Source organism: Solenopsis invicta, chromosome 7 (genome assembly GCF_016802725.1).
Source record: "Solenopsis invicta isolate M01_SB chromosome 7, UNIL_Sinv_3.0, whole genome shotgun sequence".
Taxonomy (NCBI): domain Eukaryota; kingdom Metazoa; phylum Arthropoda; class Insecta; order Hymenoptera; family Formicidae; genus Solenopsis; species Solenopsis invicta.
In genome coordinates this window covers 12,600,826-12,624,999 of record NC_052670.1, presented here as the reverse complement: position 1 = coordinate 12,624,999, position 24,174 = coordinate 12,600,826, and the positions used below count along the sequence as shown (strand labels likewise).

Genomic DNA, 24,174 nt, shown 5'->3' with positions numbered 1-24,174 from the left:
GAGAAAGAATTCTTAAATTTTAATAAATATTTATTCGAATAGTACTAATAAAATATTTACTTATAGTACATTAATATTTATTCTGTAAATATAAATAATTAAAATTAAATTAATGATTCTTGTATTAAATAAATATATATTTACATTTAGTAAATATTTCATTAGTAGTATTCGAATAGATATTTACTAAAACCTAGTAATTTTTCCCTCAGTACGTCCCCAAATTACGGTTGTACGTTTTTAATATTGTCTCCCTATATTACCACGTATTTATTTATGTTTATTTGAAAATCTTACTATTAGTTTAATATGAAAACATTTTTAATACATAACGCTCTCATACTTTTTATTCTAATACCACAATTAATAAAAGCGGCAATAATTGGGACAGTTACCCTGTAACTTTGACGGGTATTATTATTTTACATTACGATTTACTTCCAAACAATCTATGAAAATCAGTGCTCCATCACCATATTACAATATGTAGCGTAACATTTTCGTTTGTTCAACATTTCGACATCTGAGATTGTCGTTATCGCGATAAGACGCTGGAATGCTCACCTAACGTGCAATTAATCTCGTCGGTCGCGTCCCAGCAATCTATCTTTCTGTCGCATCTCCTCTCCAACGGAAGGCAGGAAGTCTCGTTACCGCACTGAAAATGCGTCTCCAGATTGCAGACTGAAAAAGAACGTGTAGTACTACACGATAGCATCACATTCCACTTGGTTCGCGTACTTTGTATTTGCATACCCCAATGCCCATATCAAATATTGCAAGTCGCTCATGATATAAAATCAAGTGAGCAGACTGGATCTTTTTGTATTATAAAAATAATTTATCGCAAAAGTATAATCTGTCCCGATTGAAATTGCAGAAATGAATATTAAACAATAAAGATTATTAAGAATATAGTTAATTCTTTCTTACAATAACTAATATTATCATTTCAAACATTTTTCTTTTTTCCTTAATAATTTATGAATATACTTATATCATTTCTAAAAATAATTTTGTATGTTTGTAATTATTTTGTTAATGAAGTCATGGCAAATCTCTTAAAAATTTTTTTTAAAAAAGAATTTTATACATCTACATTTCATTACGGCTTGCCTAATAAAATATATCTCATCGTCAATTCGGCCATATGGCGCTCGTAATTTGCATCACTTTTTATTAAGTTCAACAATCGATATCGATTTTAATATGGTATTGCGCTTTTTCCCTTTAACGCGAAAAATATGATTGGAGCGATACAAAAGAAAAAAACTGACAAACCGAAGCCTCGCAAATAATGGCAAAGAAGAAAAGCCGATAACAGAAAATTATAGGTCACTACGAACTAGGGCAATGCGGTATATTTTAATAAGAGACAAGTCGCATGTGGACAAATGCGACTGGCTTACGAGATCATGAGCGAGCAATATTCTCACATTTGCCTAGTTTTATGACATTAATCGATAACTAATTGTACAATATTTTTTTATGTAATTATACAATATTATAAGCCTGTAACTTTCTCCTCATCTTTATAACTATCAGTTACAGTCAGTGTTTATCTAAATATTATATAAAATTAATTAGATAATCATCTAGATACAGAAATAGATTTATCTTTTTTTTATTTAGATTATTATAATGTGCATTATCTTCATCTTTATCTTAAATAAAAGAAGTGTTATCTTTTCCAAATCATGTCAAAAAATGATGAACAATAACAAGAAATATTATTGTCCTTAGTCTCAAATTACTTATTTATCTTAATAAGAGAATTTTTTTAAATTACAACGACAGGCTTACATTCGAAAATTCACTATCAATACTAAAAATCTAGTATACATAACACGAACTATAAATTTTTAGTACTAGTAATGCATGCTGAAATGCAACCTAAGTTGCACAGATCAGTGTATATATGTATAGTAATGCAAATAAAAATTGCATCAAAATATAAATTTGAAAACTTTTACAAAAAATTTTGTCAGTCATTATATAATTTGAGTTATATATATTCTATATTTTTTAACTTTGATTTTTATTCGCTTATCGATTTCTCAAAGAATACTTTTTGTTAGATTAAATTATTTGAAAAACTTTTGTTTTTAAGAAATAAAGGTTTAGAAATAAAAACATAAGTATATTCTAAACTGTTTTCTTAATGGCAATATTATCTAAAAATTGATCTAGAGAAAACCATGTATAATTTTATTTTTTATCTTTATAAATAAAAATTAAATCATCTTTATCTTATTTAAAATAAATTTACGTATATTTTACCTTTATCTAGATAATTTTAAATTATTTAAACACGACACTGATTATATGTATATTATCAATTACAAGTTTTATTTAATTATCAATAATCAAAACACTTTTCGATGAAGCTTCTTGATGCAAAACCTACCATTTCCATTAAAAAAAAAGAAAAGAAAAAATCCTGCAAGACTTGTTTTAGAACTTTACTGTGTGTAAGGTTAAATAAAATCGGTAATTAAATAAAAATAATTTCAAAAGTCGTTTATATTAAAAAATCTGTTGTAAAATCTGCCGTTTTAAATTTTGCGTCATAAAAAAAATTAATACATAGTTGTTTCGACATATTCTATTTTTAATCCTATTTATACTTACCGCAATTGTACTCGTCCGAATGATCGTAGCAATTCATATGTCCGTCACAGCGCTTGTCTAAGGGGATGCATAACATATTGGTGCAAGTCCATTCGTCATCCAGGCAGTAGTGTTCAATCTCCTTACACCTTCAATAAAAAAAAATCGTTAAAATAGTTAACAGATTGATGATAAATTAAATTAAATTGAACGAATGAAATAAAAATAGTTTAAATCTTTACATATTAGAAGGATATCAGTTGTTGATGATTTAACATAGTTTTTATGTAATAATCACATAAGTGCGTATAGATCTAAAATTATATCTATCATCTATTTAGTTATTTTTATATAATTTCTTATATAACTTATATAAAAAGTCTTATTTTTCCCAAAGAAATAATATTTTTGCATTTTACAAGGTATAAAAGATCGGAACATTAGAAGTATGTAATAATTATAATTAAATTATTAATATTATATTAATATATTATAGTAATAAATTATTAACAGCGCGGAAAGACTATATACATAAAATTACAATCTTTACTATATAATTTTTACTATCAACGCAGCTATCGCTTAAAAAGCCTCCGCCGATTGCTATCCATCAATAATAGGTTAAATGGATCCCAATACTATTAATCAAAAATAGCGGCGACAAACCTGAAAGCGTCCTTGTCGAGACGGTGACATTTTTGCTTGCTAATGACGCAGAAACCAGCGCATCCGGTAGGATCGTCGCGGTCACGAGGGCTCCTGCATATCGGCACTTCTTCGTCGACAAGTGCGACACACACCTCGCCCTCGAGGCAATCGTCGCAATACCTCGTCGCATTAATAACGCTCTGACTTGCAGCTTCCGTTTTCGCGCTTTCGTTCGACGACGAAGGCAAAAATGACGGGTCGCCGGAATAGTTTAAAGGGGCGCCCATGATGAACGTCCCTCCGAACATTTCTGTTGTCATCGACGTTAACGTCGTTGTCATGTCGGCCGTCACGATCGTCAGATTTGATTCGTCGTTCGGGATCGCGGGCGTGATCGGCTCACCGGAAGTAACGTTCTGCCCCGTCAACCTGCCCGTCGACGACTTCAGGTACTGCTGAATGATCTGGAGCTTCTCGGGTTCTAAAAGAAAGAAGAGAGGAGGCGTAACACGATCAGTCATCGGCGGTTGAAAAAGCTCGTTATCCATTCCCATTTCCTATGATGACGGAAGCGCGGATTTAAACGTGTCAAAAACACGGTTGAAATATCAGGAAATACGCTGCATTCTTTGTCAATTATCAGCATCATCTTCAAAAGAATACGATCATACTAAAACATGAGAAGAGCCTCGAAATCCTAAAATATATCGTGTTTTCTTTCTTTTTCTTTAACTATATCGTTTTATTTTATTCTGCATTTCCATCAATATATAGATTAACTTTGATCTCGAATTCAGTTATTCTTTATATTTTTCTGTTTTTAAGAATTAAAACAAAATATGGAGCAAATTAAATCAAGATCAAAGTTAATTTGCATTGGTGGAAATAGACATTAAAGTTTCTTAAGAAACCGAGCTAAACTGAATTTTCGTTGAAAAAGCACTTAGGGATTTTTAGTACACAAGAAAATCAATTTGAAAAAAGCAAGATCACGTTCTCCAATTCTTCGTTCTTCTTTTAGTTTTAAAATTCTCGTTTTTTTTTCTTTTATTTTACACTGGCACCGATCTAAAGCTCTAATTTATCATCATTGTATTAAAAAAGAAATAAAAAACAAAATCCGTAAGTATAAGATAGACTTCTGGACTCTCTTCCCCAATAGACACATTCTTATAAGTAATACAATATTCTTAGAATATTATACAAACATTATTAATATTGTATTAATATTATTTTAATATTATTTTAGTATTACGAGAATATTGTAATTGTAATGTTGCATGTCCATTTTAATATTCGTGGTATATTATTTCAAATATCCGTGAAATATTATAAAAATGTAACAAATATTATTGTGATAAAAAGTTAATGTGAATTATTATGCATAAAATATTCATAAACTTTATAATAATTACATTTAAAAGTTATATTCGCGATAATTTAAAATATTGAAGTAAATAATATGATTATAACATTCATGTAATTTTTATATATAATATTATCAGGAGTGGAAATATAACTGTTTTTTATTAATATTGAATATTTCAGAAATATTATTGAACAATAAATAATATTTCAAGAATATTATTTAATATTAAATAATATTTCAGGAATATTGTTTAATATTAAATAATATTGTATCATTTATAGGAATTGCGAATACAGCCATTGACAAAATTATTAGCACCCTTGCTTTTTGATAACATTTATAAAAACAATGTTATTTATTTCCTTTATTTGAAAAAATTGTAAAATAAATAGGATGCCTAATAATTTTGTCAATGGTTATATTGCACAATAAATAGCATCATAAAATTTTGCAATATTACGCTGAGATAATACGTCATACCGTAGAAATTTTATTGAAAAAAAATTTCAAAATTATATTTGTCAAAAGTAAGACAATCTGAGTTTGAGGTATAAATATTTGACAATTAAAATCGTGTGATTCTTTCTTTACTACTGGACTAGATGTATAATATTTTATACTGCAATATTTCTTCATTATAATTTAGAAATAATTATGTATTTTTGTAAACATGTATATGGATTAATTATATTTCTAAATATCTTATACATATATAATAGAGCTAAAATATTTTTTTCAATTATTAAACAATTTCTTTCTAAATTTCATTTTGCAAATATACTTTTAATAAACCTACACCATAGTTTTGTCAAAATAATGTTTCGGAATTAAATGCGCAAACAGTTATCAATATTTTGTAAAAGGTCAATACTTCTACATCTATTTTTCTAAATATACCTGCATGATTGCAAATTATAATTTTTATGCAAGATTTCATAGTATAATTTAATAAACGTTGTTCTATCGGAGTTGCAAATCTTGAAAAATAAAAATGGGAGAGAATGGAAGCTTTTGTACCTTCTTACGTCGTTAAGGGTTGAAGGAACGGCCCGAAGGAACTTTCTCTCGAGCCTCGGGATTCCAGGCATGCCGAAGCCATCCGCGAGACACACGGTCGTTGGCTCTTGCCACTTTTCATCGCGCGTACTACTCGCGGCCGCGCTTCAGCACGATCGACCGCGCGCGCAGACACGGTCGGAGGAAACGTTCTGTTGACCCCGCGGTTAAATTCATCTCGTTGGAGCAATTGCCACGCTTTGCGTCGAATTAAACCTCGGCCGTCAGTTGGCGGGATGCAGATACTTTTAATTGCCCGAATGATAAGGCGACGGCGCCGACAGTGGCGAGTGTATCGTTTATTCCCAGCTAATATACTGTGCCCTGACACGCAAACCCTCGCACAAAGTTCGTACAGTAGAGACTTGCAAATTCGTCATTACTCTCAAACTCTTGTCGTAAGCTGTCAAAGAGCTCTATGTTACTAAGGACGTATGTGTCACATCTTAAAGTATTATCAAAAAAATTTTTTAATTTCATAAATTATTCTTTTATTACACTTATATCTGTGTAAAATTTTAGCATAATTCTCTTACGGGTTTAAAAATTATTTGATTTTTTTTCTTAAATTTTTATGTAAATGACGTACTTATTTGTAAATTTGATGAGGAAATAGCGTTACAAATTATCCAAATCAAATTTATTACATACACTATTAAAACTCTAATAAATGCTCATGTAAAAGTTTATGTAGATCAACATGTTTGTTTAAAAATTACTTGTCTAAAACTGCAACAGAATAGAATCAATTTCGCTATATAAATAATTATAAGTAAGCTAATTTTTTTATTATTTTTTTTCTTCGCAGCTTGTTTCAAAATTCGAATATTCACGACCAACATTTTTTGTCCTTGATTAAGAAAGAATAAATTTAAAAATTTTTTAAACTTTAATAATTTTTAACTATTGTTTTAGTTTTGTAATGCCAAAATATTCTTAAGGAAATATTATACATATTTTCAAAATAATGAAGAAAAATTACAGATTGTTCTATATTGCATTTGAATGTAATACAAAAAAAGTATTGATTTTATATAAAAAATCATTTCAATAAGAAGTAGATATTTGCTCCAATGGAAATGTAATCAGGAATAATGTTAGTAGTTTTAAATTTTTTATATAAATAGAGTTTTGAGTTTTTAATATTGATATAAATACTTTGATTTTTTATTAATTTGATTTAAAATGATTTATGTAAAATGTCATTACAGTGCAGAAATTAGTTGTTATGCAAATAAACAAAATTTATTTATTTGTTTATTTACAAAACAACTAATCTCGGAACTTTTATATAAGTACAAAACAAATTGAGATTTTTGTCATTATATTTTAAAATTTAATTATTATTGCTAGTATTAAATAAAGCAAACAGATTATACAGATATATTGTTAAGAAATATAATGTAATTTATACAATTTTCATATGTATGTAATTTAAAAACACATTTTGCTTTTTAAATTATTTTGCAGAGACTACACGAATGATACATCCTTAATATTATTTTACATTAAGGACTGTGTATTAATAATAATAGGCAAAATAAAAAACTGTCCTTTATAATATCATATCAATATCGAAGTATAATTATATAATAAAAATTTAAAAAAAATGTAAGAAGTAATAGTATTTCATTGAAATTTTGCTGCATGAAAATCAGAGAAGTCTTTGAGAACATTTCTGAGAAGATGCGGAATAGATCCGAAGCATCTTGTATATACTTCAGTGATGCGGAAGTGAGTCAGTATGAGAGCAAAGATAATTCAAATCTCTATGATAAATCAATAAACCTTCTGATCGAGCGATTAATCTCGGACTCAATATTTCATTCTGACAAACGTATATCTATCTAACAAACTATTTCTAACGTTTCATTAAATCTTCATCGAGCTACTGCTATTACTTCACAATAAAACACAACGCATGCGTAATTCCAATATGTTTTTTACTTCTTTTAAAAGAATTTGTTAAGTTATTCAAATAAATTAACAGCAAAACAATGAATAAGAAATAATCATTTTGTAAAAAATATTAACATATTCTGAAGATCTTGTTATATTCCTTTTTCAATGCTCTTAAATAGTTATTTAATAAGTGCGTATTATAATAAAAGAATCTAATTCACACTCCACAGAATTATAAAAACGAACAACAAATCACTTTGTTACTTTCTTCACATCCAACAAAGTTTAGATTGCAAAAGAGGAAGTACTCGCGAAAGAATATACACCATCATCGTGAACTAACGCTCAAAGCTTCAGGTTTCCCATTTAATAAATAAAGGAATAAAATAATTGACAGCATTAAGAGTAAATAAAATAAAGTAAATGAAAGTTTGCTCACCGAAGACGATGTACAATGCGACCCCTGCGACCCCCAGCAGGATCAGCACGACGATCAGCAGGGGTATGAGCGGGCTTGAGCATACGGATGCTTTCAAGGGACGAGCCAGGTGTAACGTCCAACCACGACGGTGCTTGTCCAGGCGCGCCGGATGCGGTGGCGGCTCGTTTCTGACGCTACGACGTAAATTAACGCGATTCTGCGAGGTCGGGGTGTGCGTCCGCGTCGGCAGGGAATAGGCCCTCTGAAACGAAAAAGAGAACGAAAGCGTAACGAACCGGATCCCAAAATAGATTACAAATTTATCAACAGGACATAATTAATAGTAGAAACGTAATCCCATAAATAAGTCAAGAAAAAATAAAGATTATGAAAAAAAATTTGTTGATAAGGAGAAAAAAATTAATCCAAAAGTACAAATAATGTAAAATATAAATCTTACATTATCTTAATATAAGACGATGATGTTTTCAATCTGTTGCGAAAGCACACGTGTTTGTTTATAAAGCAAATCTATTTCTTCATAAATAAAACCAACATAAAAACAGAAATAATTGAAAATAAAAAAAAATTTTTTTTAAATATTCAATAAAAATTAAAAAATTAAACAAATAATACAAACGACGTCATAAAATATAAATCTTGCATTGTCGTAATATATTTTAGAATTAAAGAGTTGACATTTTTAATCTGAAAGCACGCATTGGTTCATAAAACAAATCTGCTTTCTTGATTTTCATAAATGAAAAGAAAAAGACAAATAATTTATCAATAATAAATTGGGCTAAATATAGACGATGTCGTAAAATATAAATGTTATAAGTATCCTAATTTTAAAATTGAAAAAATAACGTATTCCATCTGTTGCAAAAGTGCGCGTGGCCATTTATTAAATAGATTTACTTCTTCGAGATTCATAAGTCAAGAAAAAACAAAAAAAAAAAAATAATTTATCGACGAAAAGGATTGAACGGAATGCACAGAGGATATTATTAAATATAAATCTTATAATACTCCTTATGTACTTTCATATAGCACAGAATATTTTAGCAATATTGCGATAACTTTGCAATGTTTCTGCAATGTCACTGAAATGTTGCAACGCGACTGCAATAGCTATTGCTGAAATGTTATGTTATATTCTGTTCTGTATAGGTTGAAATTAAAAATATGATGTTTATAATCTATTGTAAAAGCACGCGTGATCGATCTTATATAACAACAGATACTACTCCTTCGAGTTTCATCAGTAATCGCAGTTGATATTTTAATTATGTAGTCCAAGTCAAATAATTGCGAAGAAACGTACAAAACTTTCGTATAATAAAATGTAGATGAGTTGATTTACGTCAGAGGAATTATATCCCTGCGTTTGACCTTCGGGTCTACGATTTTCTGCGTTTACCTGCGAGTTATGATGCATCGAAAAGAGCACAACGGCTCTCGAAAGCGATAAGGGCGACTATGTACATACGACGATTTGAGAAACGCTGACTTATTGTAATGCGCTTTCGCAATTTTTGCTGACGCATGTCTCGCTGACGACGAGCGTCGCCGTCGCGATCACGCCGGGCTATAGATAGACATCTTCTACTTCCGCTCCGTTTTGTTTCTTTACGTCGGTGCAGCGCCAGACGGCGGCCGTTTTCTTCTTCTCCCGGAGACTGTCAGCTTTCGTGACTTCTCGCGCGCGAGAGCTGGGAAGTCGCGGAGAAGAGCCGCCTCGGCGGGCCGCGAATACGACCTCGCGGTACCAAACCACGCGCTCGGTACAACTTCTTGCCGCTTACGCTTGTGTTTTGGTACTTTATTTACCGCCCACTCTAATCACCCGCTCGCGATCTATATTTGACCGGAACGTCGACCAGAACTTTCAATCAAAATATACTCACACGCGGATGTCCGGTGAATATTTCTGGAAATCCATTAGCCTATCCAAATACGCCGCGACAGTTTTTTTTTACATTTTTTAAATATTTGTAACATTCATAACATTTACACCGCAATTATTATTATTTAACAAATTTTTTTGTAAAAGCAACCGTTATGGAGTACGTAACGTCAAAACAATGCATCTTGCTCGTCTAAGCAAAAATATTCGACAAAAGTAAAAACAATAAGTTTACATAAATAGAAAACGTTACAGAAAATATTCCTGTACAATAAATTTGTAAAAATTTCATATATAGCATTAAAAAGGCTATAATTCGCGTTTTATTTAAGACGACGATTAAGCTCTAGTCTGCTCTTCTCGGCCATGATTTCTTAGCTATCGTTAAAGTGTCCAGACGGTAGTCCCAAATTATCTATAGAAAGCATAACACAAGCTGAACGACGCTCGAAATGAAGTCACACCTGCGAATTTATATTTAGCCACTTTTGAGTAATCTTGATATATTTATTCTTTTGAATGAAAAATGTTTTTCTTTCGTGGTCTTCTTCAAACGCAATAGTACGCTCAAAGAAATCCGACAAATAAAATGCAAGATTAAACCCTAATAACACATTTTTTTAGACAAATAACAAAATAAGTATAACGAAAACTATTGTAGACAATTGCATTAATGCTTGTAATAAAAAAAAATTACATTGAGATATTTTATTTAGCGTAGTAAAAGTTGTATAATAAATATAGAAAAATCACATAGTCAAAGGATCACGCGTTATTACTATAATATTATATATAATATTGATAATTAAAATTATAGAAATTATAGATATTAAAATTATAGATTAAAGAAACATATAGCTGTAACTCACAAAACTAAAATTAAACATACGCAATAAATGTATGTGATAATTAACTCATTTGAAAAAGACAAAAAGATTGACAAAGATGAACCTTTCAATATAAATATTGTATAACACAAACAAACAAATATCTATCATCTTAATATTAATATCTTTGTTTACAAATTTTCAAAAAAGAAACAGAAAATGCGTACACTGAGAGAAAACAAAATAGTTTTGACAATTATAAATATGACACCTCGGAAATTTAAATACCTTGTCATTAATTTTATATGGAATAAGTACCAAAGTAATATTAAATATTAAAAAAATATATGTAGATATATGTAGATATTGGAACAATTATGTATACTATCAATTGATAGTAAAATAGCAATTCAAATACAATGCATTACACTGCAGTTATGTAAACTTGATACATATAATTTATGACAATTACATTTTTTAAATTAAAACAACCATTTTCTTTTAATAAAGCATAATGTCATAATAACTAATTAATTATTTACTACAACACACTTTTTATTTATAATATATTTTAATAATATATTAATAATATATTTTTCAATGAGACTATTTTGTGTGGGTATATTGTATAGGATGAAAAGGCCGATTAAGTATTCATATATAACCAAAATAAGCATGACAACAATAGTGATTCTAAGTGCTAGAAAAGAAAAATGAGGAATGTCTGGTTCGAATCTCAGCAGATTTTTAATTTTTTCGTCGTCTATATTTGTATTACCATTTTCTGTAGTTAATTAACAAATTCATTATACTTTCTTAGTTCATATATAACTTATTTATTATTCCAACTTTATAAATTTATATAATTTAAACAATTTTAAATAATATATTTATATATAAATATAACATACATATATAAATATATTATAGATATATATACATATATATAAAAAAAGAAAATAAATGTACATTATTTATTTTCTACTACATTTCTATATCAATTTATTTTTATAAAATATATATTATATATATTTATTAAAAAATCACATATTTTTTTATATTCTATTGTAGAACATAATTATTTGCACAAAAAATTATATCTAACTACGTTTCTTCAATGCCATAATTCTTCAGTGCAAATCTATTTAGCAATAAACTTTACCTGCATTTAAGATCGTTCTAGACTCTCGATCGCCACTAATCAAAAACAATCACATTTAACGGTGCCTGACAGAGAAACGCAAAAGCAGTCACAATGTATGCTTTGCCACGGAACGTCAAAGATACCGATCGACCGCTCTTGTCATGAAGCTTTAAAAGCCGGGCTTCTCTTTCTCTCAATTATGCCTGCTCATGCGTATACTCCGGCACGCGCACCATGCACGTGTGCAGCGGTGACGTAACACATTGACAGCGCTTGTGCTTCACATTTGCACGTATGTGCGTTATGTTTCCGAGCGTTAATTTTCGCATAGTGGCTGAACAAGGCTACGAAGCAATAATGAAACTCGCGAAAAAACGCACGCATAGACGACAGTTAAATCCTTTGTTTAAAAAGAAAATTGATACCGTTATAATTTTAAAAAAATTTTCTAAATAAATAGTTTATATTTATACATATATTTTAAAAATTCCCTTAATTAGAATTAATATTTTATACACTACAGAGCCACAAAATTTCATATTAAAATTAAACGATCAAATTTTTTCCAGCTCGTTTTAAAAACATATTACTCTATTTATAGTATCTGTTTATTAATACATTTCTTAATATTATATTTTTATGCACTAAAAAATTATTTACAGAAAAAAAACAATTTATTTGTTTCAACATTTTTTTTTATGAGACGATGCTATCCATAACTATCGATTCAAGAACTCTATAAGGAGCTCTATAAGCGCGTAATATTATTTAATATTAAGTAATATTCTAGATATATTCTTAAAATATTAAATGTAATATTCTATTCAATATGATATATTAAATAATATTTCTAAATTATTAATGTAAATATTTTTTTATGAAAGTAAAATGTTTATGTAAAAAATAAGGTATATGAAAAGTATCACATAAAAAATAATTTAAAAATGTCTATTATTATTTTATATTTTTTAAGAAATGTTTATTCCTTTAAATTTTAAAACTATGAATATATTTGTATAATATTCCACGAATATTACAATAATATTAAGATTTATATAAAGAGGATATATAACATTAACAAACAAAATATTTTCACGAGATTAAAAAATATTAAATAATATTCTTGGAATATATTTATAGTAATATTATATATATATAATATAATATTCTAGGAATATTGTATGCTTATTGTAGAGGAATCATGAATTCCTCAGTGTTCAGGACACAGTATAAAACTAAATAGGAAGAGGATTTTTTGTTTGTCTTGATTTCTTCCGGGACAGCGCGAACGCAGTCCCGACTACCAAAAATTATACGCCCGAGATACCCACTTTAGGGGTATTCGCAAGGGTCAGCTCGACCGAAGTGCAATGGAAGAGCCTCACCCTGGAGGAACCGCCTTTCTGATCACGGTAGCCTCTGCGCCAGGTAAGTATGCTTTCACCACTGCCGAGCCCCTTAATATTGGCTATTGGGTGAAATTTAAATACGAGTAAATGCGCCGCATAGCGACCATGTGCTCAACTAAACTGTCTTTCACCAGCAAGTCGTTAAATCGAAACTAGTTGGTCGGGCACAGCCGGCGCGTAGGGTGCGTCTCGACGACTCTTTTTATCCACCTAGCAATAATTCCAGATGTCCATATTATTATGTTACTTACACTTAACACCATTTTATTAAGAAATTTTAAATTAGAAAAATTATTAGAGAATTTTTTAAAATCTCGATCTTTTTTTTTCTTTTCTGTAAATTTATTAATTGTTTTAAAATACAGAAGTCTACTGTTATCCTCCATGTCAAATAATTAGAAAAAATATAGACACAGTTTCGGTCTTGTTGCTGCTCCTTATGAACTTATCGATTAATTAATACGTAAAATTTTACTATTATATTCTATATAAATTATACAAACATGACAGTTATATAATAATTCTATTATTTGTTTGTAAAGTTTTTTAAATTTTATGTCTCAACATTGTTTTTTAATGTCATCATATAAAAATATATTTGTTCAAATGCCAGATGTTATACTTCGTACTTTCATCTTTGTAAATTAGAAAATAAATTTCTTATGCTCTTATGTTAAATATCAAAATTAAAGAATTAAAAATAAAAAAAGATAAAATACAACTTAATAATCATAATTAAGTTAAATACTTTTTAATCAACATTTTCATGTATTTCTCCTTTTAAAGTATATTTAAAGAGAAAGAATATTTAAAAACAAATTTGTTGTTATTAAAATACAATATTTTATTATATACATCAATAAAACTTTTATAATTATTTTCTAATATTTACTGTTGTGACTTTTATAACATTTAATAATAATTTTCATAAGTTGGGAGGAAAAAATATCGAAAAATATAAAAAAAGTAACAGTATCTTCAAATCAAAGAAATATAACATTTTAATATTTTATTTTTTAATATCTTATCAAAACAATAATATTGTACTCTTTAGATTATTATAATACTGAAATAAAACATAATATTTTGCTAAAATTTTAGATTAAAATTCAAATTCTTTAAAGATTAAATTTTATATAAGTAAGAATATAATTGTATATAAAATAATAATTATTAAATTAAAATAGCTTAGTTTTAATTTGATGCTAATAATTGATATTTATTGTTTTTTCCTATGTAATTATAAAAAAAATAATAATAATTTCTCGAGTAAAAATTTTATGAGGTGTCTAAACAGGTTCCCAGATAAGTGATGCTGTAATACATAATTTAATTGATCTTGGTCAGGTCACCTGATCCAATTCTGACAAGAATGTGTAGCATGTTGACTATTCAGGACCGGATTTTATTTATCTAACCATGTTAGCCAGATTTATGAGGACCCTTTCAGGTATAACATTCAGGACACTATAATCAGGACAATATAAAGAAAAAAGGTATTTATAGGATAAAATATAAGAGCACTGTCAGACAGAGCGTCAAATGACTATCAAAACTTGCAAAATGTTTTACTTGTTAATTGAAATATCTCTGAGATACCTTTGAAAAATTTCGGTGCTGTATGGATATTAAAAAAAATTTTAGTATCCTATTAATTAACAAATATTATAAGTATAATAAAAATAATAACATTAAAAATAAATAACATTAAGTATAATAAAAAACAATTCTTAATATCATAATAAAAGGAAATAAATTTTTACTAATGACATAACATTAGTCATAGACATTCCAGATTGACCTTTGAAAATTTTTTGTTAAAAGAAAATGAGAAAGATTGTGAATCTTATCAGGCATACTAGAATGACACCTTTAAAATTTATGTGTTAGAAAAGGTTCTGATGCTTACTTTATCATTCCAGGTCAACTGTAAAACTTTTTTAGAACAAACTAAACAAGATTCTGACTAATATCTATCAGGATCTTATTAGGCGTGCCTAAATGACTTTTAAAATTATTATAGGAATATAATAAAGAAAGGTCTTAAGGCTATAAAGGCTGTTCTGGCGTATCATAGTCAGGTATGTCTTATTCATATCTTCTCAGGAACGTATAAGGTGCTTGTAACAGGCATGCCTGACTAAATTTCCATTCGGGTTAATACTCGCGCACACAGTGCACTATGAAAGATGTTTTGTTGTGACGAACCAGAATTTTATTGTAACAACAAAATAATTTTAATTAAAATGTACTTAACAAATTTTTTTCTATTATTTACATTTTGTAACAAAATGCTTTTATTATATCAATTAAACGCGCTAATAAAATAAATTTTGAAATAATGAATACGAAATTGCCGGTCGAAAACAGTTCTTAGTGCTCAATAATTTTTTCTACTAAATAAATTTTTGTTATGAAAAATAAAATTGCACTTGCTGGAAATTAATGTAAAACAAAATTTTGTTATTACATAATCTTATAAATAATTTAAAATGCTCAAGTTTTGTACATAAAGTCTAAGAACAAAATTATTCGGTCCACAGAGAAATATATTTCACAGAAGCAACAAATATTTTGTTATATAAAACAACATATTCAATTAGTTTGGTTGAACGAAATGTCTCAATTAAACAGTTTTGTAGAACAGTAGAAAATTTTTTTCTAATGTGCAACTCACCTGGAAAGGATTTTGATCCTTGACGTCGGTGTAAAATATCTGTGACTCCTTGTCATACCAGCGGTCCTGCGAGTATATTGAGTTAATCCGCATATCAGTCCCATTCCCCGACACTCCCAGTAACTTGTTTTGGGCACCCTCCATCACCCGGCCCAACATCCTATCGTTCTCCATATTCAGTAGGAACTTGGCAGTGTTGTCTGTCGTATGCACTCCATATTCGGACGCGTGAAACGCGGCGAAACTTTTCTTAACGCCAATATCCCGGAGACTCGCTCTACTCACGATCGGATAGATCTTTATGTTATGTGGCCTCAAATGCGACTCCCGCAACAGGAGAGTGGACGCATTCGAGTCTCTGCCTCGGAGATTGTTCCCGTTCTCCCTCAGAATCGCGTCCTTGCTAGCGATTAGCTCGTCAAGCTTCTCACAGGAGCTCGCATCGGCTAACTTGCTCCTGCAATGCTTACAGTCCTTCTTCTTGCGTCTCCGATTTAGTCGACGATCAGACTGCGTCACCGAGGTGTCTCGGGACGAGTCTTCGTTTGCCTGAGATGACGAGAACATGTTATCTGAAACTGCCCCAGGGAGGGGAGGGAGATTGCGAGATTTCCCAAGAGCTTTCTCAGGATCATCTTCACTGGACGCCGTCCACGACGAGGTGGTTATACTATCGTGATTCGTGCTGATCTTAGCTGAGGAGGTTAACGCCGATCCCTGTTGGAAGAGCTTGTCGATCGCCGGGGACGGCGGTCTGTTGAGCCAAGCCTGTCTGATGAGATCGATTGACTGATGATTTTCAGTCTTGTCAGGATCTCGGGACTCGTCGGGACAAACAGAAATCGTCCCCTCGGAAAGCTCGTCGGTCGCCGCACCGGTCGCGATGTCTTCGTATACGTGACCCTCAGGATGCGTCGTGGTCCTCGCGAGAACAGGCTCGCCAAGCACGTCGATCGTATCCACACGAGGTTGCTGATCGCGGTGGCGAGACTCGAGTGAGGACTGTTCTGCTGCGCGCGAATGGTCCCCCTCGTAACCCTGGTTCTCCATCGAAAACTGAAAAAAAAAAGATGCAATTGTGAAAATCTTAATTCTTAACACGCTACAACAATATTTAAAATATTCTCGCTTCTAGTTAAAGTCTGCGGAGTCAGCCGCGCAACAATCGATATGTTGTTAAACCTATTAAAACGAATTAACTAAATCGTGAGATTGAAAGCTCTTTAATATGCATTATTTATATATTTTTATATATGTATCGCTATATGTTATATTCACTGAGCTCAATAAATGGCGCGCGAATCCCCATTAGTACAGCACAGAACAGCAAAAACATTGCAAAATATTGCTACAATGTTTTAATAATATTGCAGCAACGATAAAGTGTCGGCTTCAAAAGTATTGATTCATAACATTGCAACGACATTGATACAATATTATACTGATGGGAAAATTACTATATTTTAATAGATACATATTTATTCGAATAGCACCAATGAAATAAAATATTTACTAAATGTAAATATGTACTTATTTAGAACAAAAATCACATATTTTAGTACCTTTTTTTCCTTATAGAGTAAATATTTCATTAGTACTATTCGGATAAATATTATTAAAATTTAAAAACTTTTTCTCTCAATGTATATATTTTAAAATGTTGCTGCAATGTTGTTGAAATATTGCAGCAATATTTTGCGATGCTTTTTCTATGTTGTGCTGTATAGGCAGAGAGCTAAAATAAAATTATACATTTTTCATTATAAAAATGGAAGACGTGCGTCTATTTTATCTCATAGATTGAATGTTTTCCCTTAGAAATACACGTGGGATGTTCATTAAGTCTTTTATGCACTTCTTATTTGGATTGTGAGTGTAATAATATCCAGGACACGTGTAACAAACAACGAAAGAAAGCGAGGGAAAAAACAGAAGGAGGGACAAAGTTGTACTAGGGGGAGGATAAATTGAGTGTCTCGTTGGGAAGCGTCCTCGCGATTGTCGCAATTATCACGACTTGACTCTCCGATTGATCCCTGCCAGACTCATGACGTCATTGAGATCGTGCCTGTGGGACCGTCCGCTTCTTCTTAATTTGTTCGTGATGCTTATAGTGATACGCTTAGATTTCCGCAATCTCGCACGTGTCGCTGATATTGTCCCATTCAATCGGAGATAACTATTTCCTGTGTTCTATTTCCTTCGTTCCAAATCCCCATGCAATAAATCTCACATCCCCGATAAATAACTTTTATCGGAATAAGGAAAATTTTAGTGACGAGATTTTCGAAAGGTCAACTTTTCTCAGAAAATTTTTTGAATTAAATGTAAATAAAATAATGAAACTGTAATGCATTCTTTTAAACTCAATTACAGTATGTCGTGGGAACTAAATTACCTCTGCCTTTAAAGATCACTTTGAATGATTTATAATTCGTGTCGGAATTCAGAACAAAAATCCACTTATAATTTTATGCGCTGAGTAACACGAAAAATATTTGAAGAATCAGAATTCATGCATTTACATGAAATACATATATATATTAACATCCAATATACATATACGTCGAAATACAATAGAATATAAAACACAATACAATAAAACCATAAATAGAATTTTAAAATCAGATCCCAATTACAGAATGTTCATAAAAAAATAATGAAAATTTAAAGTTATAAATTTAACAAATATATAAAATAACATTGTATTGTTATCCTAAATATTTGAGAAAATATTCTTTCTTCCAATTATATTAAATTTATAGTTTAATTAAAAACGCCGAATCCTTAAAATCGATAAGCTACAAATTAAGCAATTACATTTTTTACATAAAAAAAGTACTACAATAATTCAATTTATTTACGTTTTATAATATGCTTTGTTTAAAATCGAGCTACAAGCTACAAATAACAAATTACATTTTTCTTTAAAAAAAAATGTATATGCAATAATTTAAATTATTAAAATTTCATAATACGCTTTGTTTAACATATCTATCTACTAATGTAATACGTATCTTTTTCACACATATACGCAAGGAAAGGAGAAATGATTTATTCGGTTTGATTAAAAAATTTAGCATCAAATTTAGGTGTGAATATTATCTCATCCTTCCGCGTGCAACTATTTTCCATTAAAATGTCTCTCTCCAGGTTCTCATTAACGCTGAAGCGTTCCACGTTTCGCGTTTCGATGATGGCAGCGAGCGAAGGATGCATTCGCGAGGTCGACGCGGCACAAAGGGCCCATTCACTAATAAATACAATTAGCGCGTCGCCGCGCGCATGCGGTATCGAGATTATTCAGTTGCGCCAGCAATACATGACATTCCCGTTAGATTAATCCCGATCGGCCGTCGTATCAGGAACCAATCGCCGCGATCCGATTAATTCCGTGCTGATTCAGCCGCGCGCGTTCTTGCGTCCGCGATGACGCACTCAGGAAACGCGACGACGCGCGTGATTTTATCCGCGCGCGCGTTGTCGCAATGCCGCGCACTTTTCGTCATCGTCGGGCGACGCGGTGAAAATTTTAATAAGCAGAGGACAATACGCGAACGGCGTGGCCATACATTATTCACGACTGTTGCGTTCGCTTTCGCGAACGTTCGATGTGACCGCGGGCAATTCTCGTGGAAGTGCGTTTGATTGCCTTCGGACTATGAAACGAACAGGATGTCCTCGACCGATCACTACTTTTTTTTCTAACAGTAAATATACTTAGGAATTCGAACGGATCGATAGAAATTTATTGCGAAGAAGATCGAGGATTCCATAGGTTTTACGCGAAAAGCAATTACTATGATAAAAAATTAGCGAAGTCATAAAAGGAAAAAAATTAATGTCTTCTACAAAATTGTTTAGTTGAAACATTTTTTAACAATAACTAAATATGTTGTTTTATATAACAAAAACTTTAGTTGCTTCTGCAAAATTCATTTTTCTGTAAACAATAATAATTTTGTTCTTAAACTTTATTTAGAAAACTTAACGATTTTAATTAAATTATCTATGACAATTATGTAGTAAGCGCAATTTTATTTTTCAAAATAAAATTTGTTTTGTTTTTTACAAACAGCACCTTTTAATTGCTGTAACAAAAGCATTTTATAAGAAAATGTAAATAATAAAAAAAAATTTGTATCTACTTTAATCAAATAATTTTGTTCGATATATTTTAATCAAATTATTTTATTGTTATAAGAAAATTTTAGTTCGTAAAATGAAACATTTTTCATAGTGTAAGATAGTTGATAACATGGTAAAGAGTCAAGTATTGTAGTTGATGCGCATATGTTAAACGGTGAATACAATATTCTTATATTTCACATAAAGTTCCGAATGTTTCAATTCTTTTTCGAGTTATTTTCAACGGATAAAGAGTAAAAGTTAATCTTACAATATTCCCATAAGGACCCAAATGCCAAAAATTAAAATGTGTCATTTGCTAAGGTCGGGTGATGTGATTCAGTCCACTTTAATTAATTTTTCCTCTAAAATGACAACAATAAAATGATAAAAAATAATAATCAAATTTATAAAAAAAAAACGTTTCAAATAGTCACTCATCATGAGAAGTAGTTGCCAATGTAGAAATAAATTTCCAGATTTATGTTGTTCCACATAAACGTCAAAGCTGATGTTATAGAAGCAAATATATTAATAATTAGAAATAATATCAGTCAATCATATAATATCAAATAATATCAAACAATCACAGAATCAAACAATTAAATAAATTCAGAGATATGTTGTCACGTTGAAAGATAAAAGTGAAATGACACACAGAAACCAAAGTCAAAAAGGAGGGGACGAACAACAAACTGTTTATAAGTTATTTACAATTGAAACATAGGCGTGTAAGTGTTAGATTGTATTAATAATTACTGTAAAAAACACACAAAAAAAAACGATAAAACCTTTTATAAAAATCTTTCGACCATTAATAAATTGAAAAGTTAATCAATTATCGTTTTTTATATTCTCACTATAAAACTTTTTATTTTAAAAAATCGTAATCCATTCTTTCTCGATATTAGAATGTTATAATTTCGCTGCATTGAAACTTTTGAATGCAAGAAAACCATGCTAAAATGAATAATAATTCTCTTACGCTCGATGTAAAAAAACATCTATCCGTCGACTGATTCACTGCGTGTCCTTTTCATACGTACACGCAATGAAAAATGGAGAAACAATTTATTTGTTTTCTACGCGGTTTATAATAGACGTGAGATAAATGCAAAAGTACCCAGGCGGTAAGTATGCATAATGTAGACAGAGCACGTAGACTAATTTTAAAGTCTGCGAGTAAGCTTGCTTACATATCGCATATTTTGACCGGTCACATCAAAGCACCGTCGGCGTTCCTCGACGCGCCAATGTGATATAGTTGGTTATTTTTAATATTCCTTCTCATTCTCTTTTCTATGCGAAGCGTCTCTTTAGATGTACATACACCTTTGCATTTTTCTCCACTTATTTCACCTATTTATTTTATCTTATGTTACACGTAAAAAAAGTAAAGATACAGATCAGAAGCATGCTAATTCTGAATGTGTTATCGGACTTTTCCTCACATCTTTCTCTTTTCTGAAACTTTATCTGTAGTTCTCGATCGAGTGCGGTACAATGTTAAAAGTATAATTATTTCAGCATCAAATAATAAAAAAATGATAATTATAATCCATAGTTATATCAATAATATAAATTTCGTTTCATACATGATTTTTAAGCGATGGCAATCTTACAAAGACAGTTATTACGATCGATATCGTTAAGTACAATACAAGTATGCGCTGAAAGAAAATTATATTTATGACTATAATTGAACGTTAAAATAATTAGGCTTAAGAGCTCACTTATAGTATACACATTATTACTGCAATAATGTTAATAACAGCATAAATGTTACAAAAATGTTTGCAATTACCATAATTTAAATATAGTTGGCACCAAAAATGATTCTACATTACAGTTGTATTTGATGCTAATTATATTTAAATTATGGCAATTGTAATGACTTTTGTCAGTGTAATGCGTTGATATTGTTAATACATTATAGTAGTAAAAACTATAAAAATTAAAAAGCTGATGACTATAATTATTTTAAGATTCAACATATTACAGTCACAAATATTTTTCTCTCTCATGTCAATGTAAAAATATAAATGAAGCACTCAAATACATACTTACAAACATACACATGTCTATAACGCGAAGTACACAAATTCCTGTTACGCGAGCTTCGAAAAATCGCAAGATATGTGACACACGCGTATCTTCTTGCTTTTAGAAAATCGATGTAGAACGACGCGGCCTCCGATCCTCGCGTTTTATTCAACGTAAATAAGAAGTGTCCGAAGGACGAAGTCCCTCCTTTTCCACCTGTACTTCCTGCGATAGACATTCAATGAACTATCATTAAGATCATTACGTACGATTGCATCTCTCCAGCTTGCCAGACATACTTTTTTAAGCAACGAATGAACGTTTCCTTGTCTCCCTCTTCTTACAACTCTTTTTTTTTCAGCACGAGAAGATATCGTGTGTACATTGTATAAGTCATATCGCGATCGTGTTTGACAGGTAGTTGTCATAAACCAACGTTTAACTATCCGAAGAAACATCTTTACTTTCTTAAATTTCTTTACGATTTTCTTTCTTAATTAACGTTTTATTTTTAATTCTTATGAATCATTTCTAAAGGTCTAGTCTCAACAAAAATTTGAGAGAGATATTTGTTACAAATATTTTTATTACTAATATTAATTACTAATGAAACTGCAATTATAATTCTAATAGACTAAAAAACTTGAAATTAAATTTAATTTAGTGAATATAAAGTGGTACCAAATTTAACAAGGAAAGTTCAACAACCCAAAAATTCCTAAAAAATCTATTTTGCAGAAATAAAGTATATATAAATTTAATCATATAGCAATTTTCTGTTTCAGCTAATAAACGGCTTTAACTGTAAAAATATCTCTTCAAAGTAAATTTTATTTTATTTATTCCAAAATTTTATTTTTTTCATGGCCTACAACAATATAAGTGATTTAACAAAAATATTTTATATGTTTCCCACATCATTCATTTTATATAAAAAATTGTTACTCGTCTCATAAGTTTTTACAACATTATATATAAATTGCATTACAACTTTGTATATATATATAAATGTAAAATTAATTTTTAATGATAGTAAGAAAGCTTTCTTCGGTCGTAGCTAGATCTTAGTGCTTATATTTATTTGTGTAACTTTACATACTTCTCCGAGAAGTATATAAAATCACACAAATAAATATAAGCACTAAGACCTAGCTACGATCGAAGAAGACTTTCTTACTATCATTGTGTTGTTACACTATCGGTCCAATAACATATTTGTAATTTTAATTTTTAATATTCGAATAACACACTAATGTTTTATTTTTAATACTTATTTAAATAGAAAATTGCTGTGCAAATGGATTTACGTGTTTTTTATTTCTACAAAGTTTCTCAGATTGTTAGAAATTTTCAAGAGAAATTTTCTCTTGAAGAGATGCGAGACAATTCTGGAGCACCCTGTATCCACGGAGAGGAATGTATGTCACTTTCACTATATCGCAACGTATGTTTACGACGTGATGATGTTACTTTAAGCTATATTGTGCGTCAACAAACGGATAATTACGGGATATTAAGAATAATCGCTGTCGGGGCAACTCGCCCGTTCGTGTCGAGAGGGATACGAATAAATACTGTGCGTTTACACTGTGACTCCATTGTTATTCGCAGCGCATGCATGAAGGACGAAACGGAAGCAGGGTCGCTCTTCTCGTTCTCTTTTTTGTACGGTCGCGACTCCGGAAGTCACCAGGTGCATCCCGCATGTATGAAAAACGCGTTGCTACGAATACCGATAATTAAGATGTAGCCGGCCGGCTAATTACTTTCCTTGATGTCTGCACGATGAAAAATGTGCAGGCAGTTTCGTTTAAGGTTCGGGATTTCCGCGGCGAAACTCTTAGAAATAAAAAATATATCAATTAAGAATGTTTTGGTTAAACAATACGAGCTGAAAGTTATCAAAATTTCGAAACTAAAGGCTACTCTAGAATTATTCTTTTTTTTTCTTAATTAACAACAAACAATTTGATCGCAAATGCTCGAATTCTGGTTCTGAAACTTGCTACAAAGAAAACAATGAAAAATTTG

General features: G+C 30.3%; 1 protein-coding gene and 1 non-coding gene across 4 annotated transcripts in view; both read right to left on the bottom strand.

Annotated features, from left to right (window-relative positions):
* LOC105202421 overlaps window positions 1-24,174 on the bottom strand; it is a 48,883-nt gene that overhangs the window by 2,743 nt on the left and 21,966 nt on the right. For 2 of the 3 annotated variants that reach the window (XM_039451476.1, XM_039451477.1), the window contains exons 1-6: window positions 22,168-22,194; window positions 15,973-17,028; window positions 8,025-8,268; window positions 3,277-3,739; window positions 2,632-2,759; window positions 565-684 (exon numbers count right to left, since the gene is read on the bottom strand). In XM_039451476.1, the coding sequence (XP_039307410.1) occupies window positions 565-684; window positions 2,632-2,759; window positions 3,277-3,739; window positions 8,025-8,268; window positions 15,973-17,028; window positions 22,168-22,179 (2,023 nt within the window). In that variant the 5' untranslated portion in view covers window positions 22,180-22,194. Of the gene's footprint in view, window positions 1-564; window positions 685-2,631; window positions 2,760-3,276; window positions 3,740-8,024; window positions 8,269-15,972; window positions 17,029-22,167; window positions 22,195-24,174 lie in introns of those variants that run through there. The other variant, XM_011170934.3, reaches the window with a different exon arrangement.
* LOC113003690 lies at window positions 13,161-13,322 on the bottom strand. The gene has a single exon (XR_003268619.1). It is a non-coding gene; the product is annotated as a U1 spliceosomal RNA (small nuclear RNA).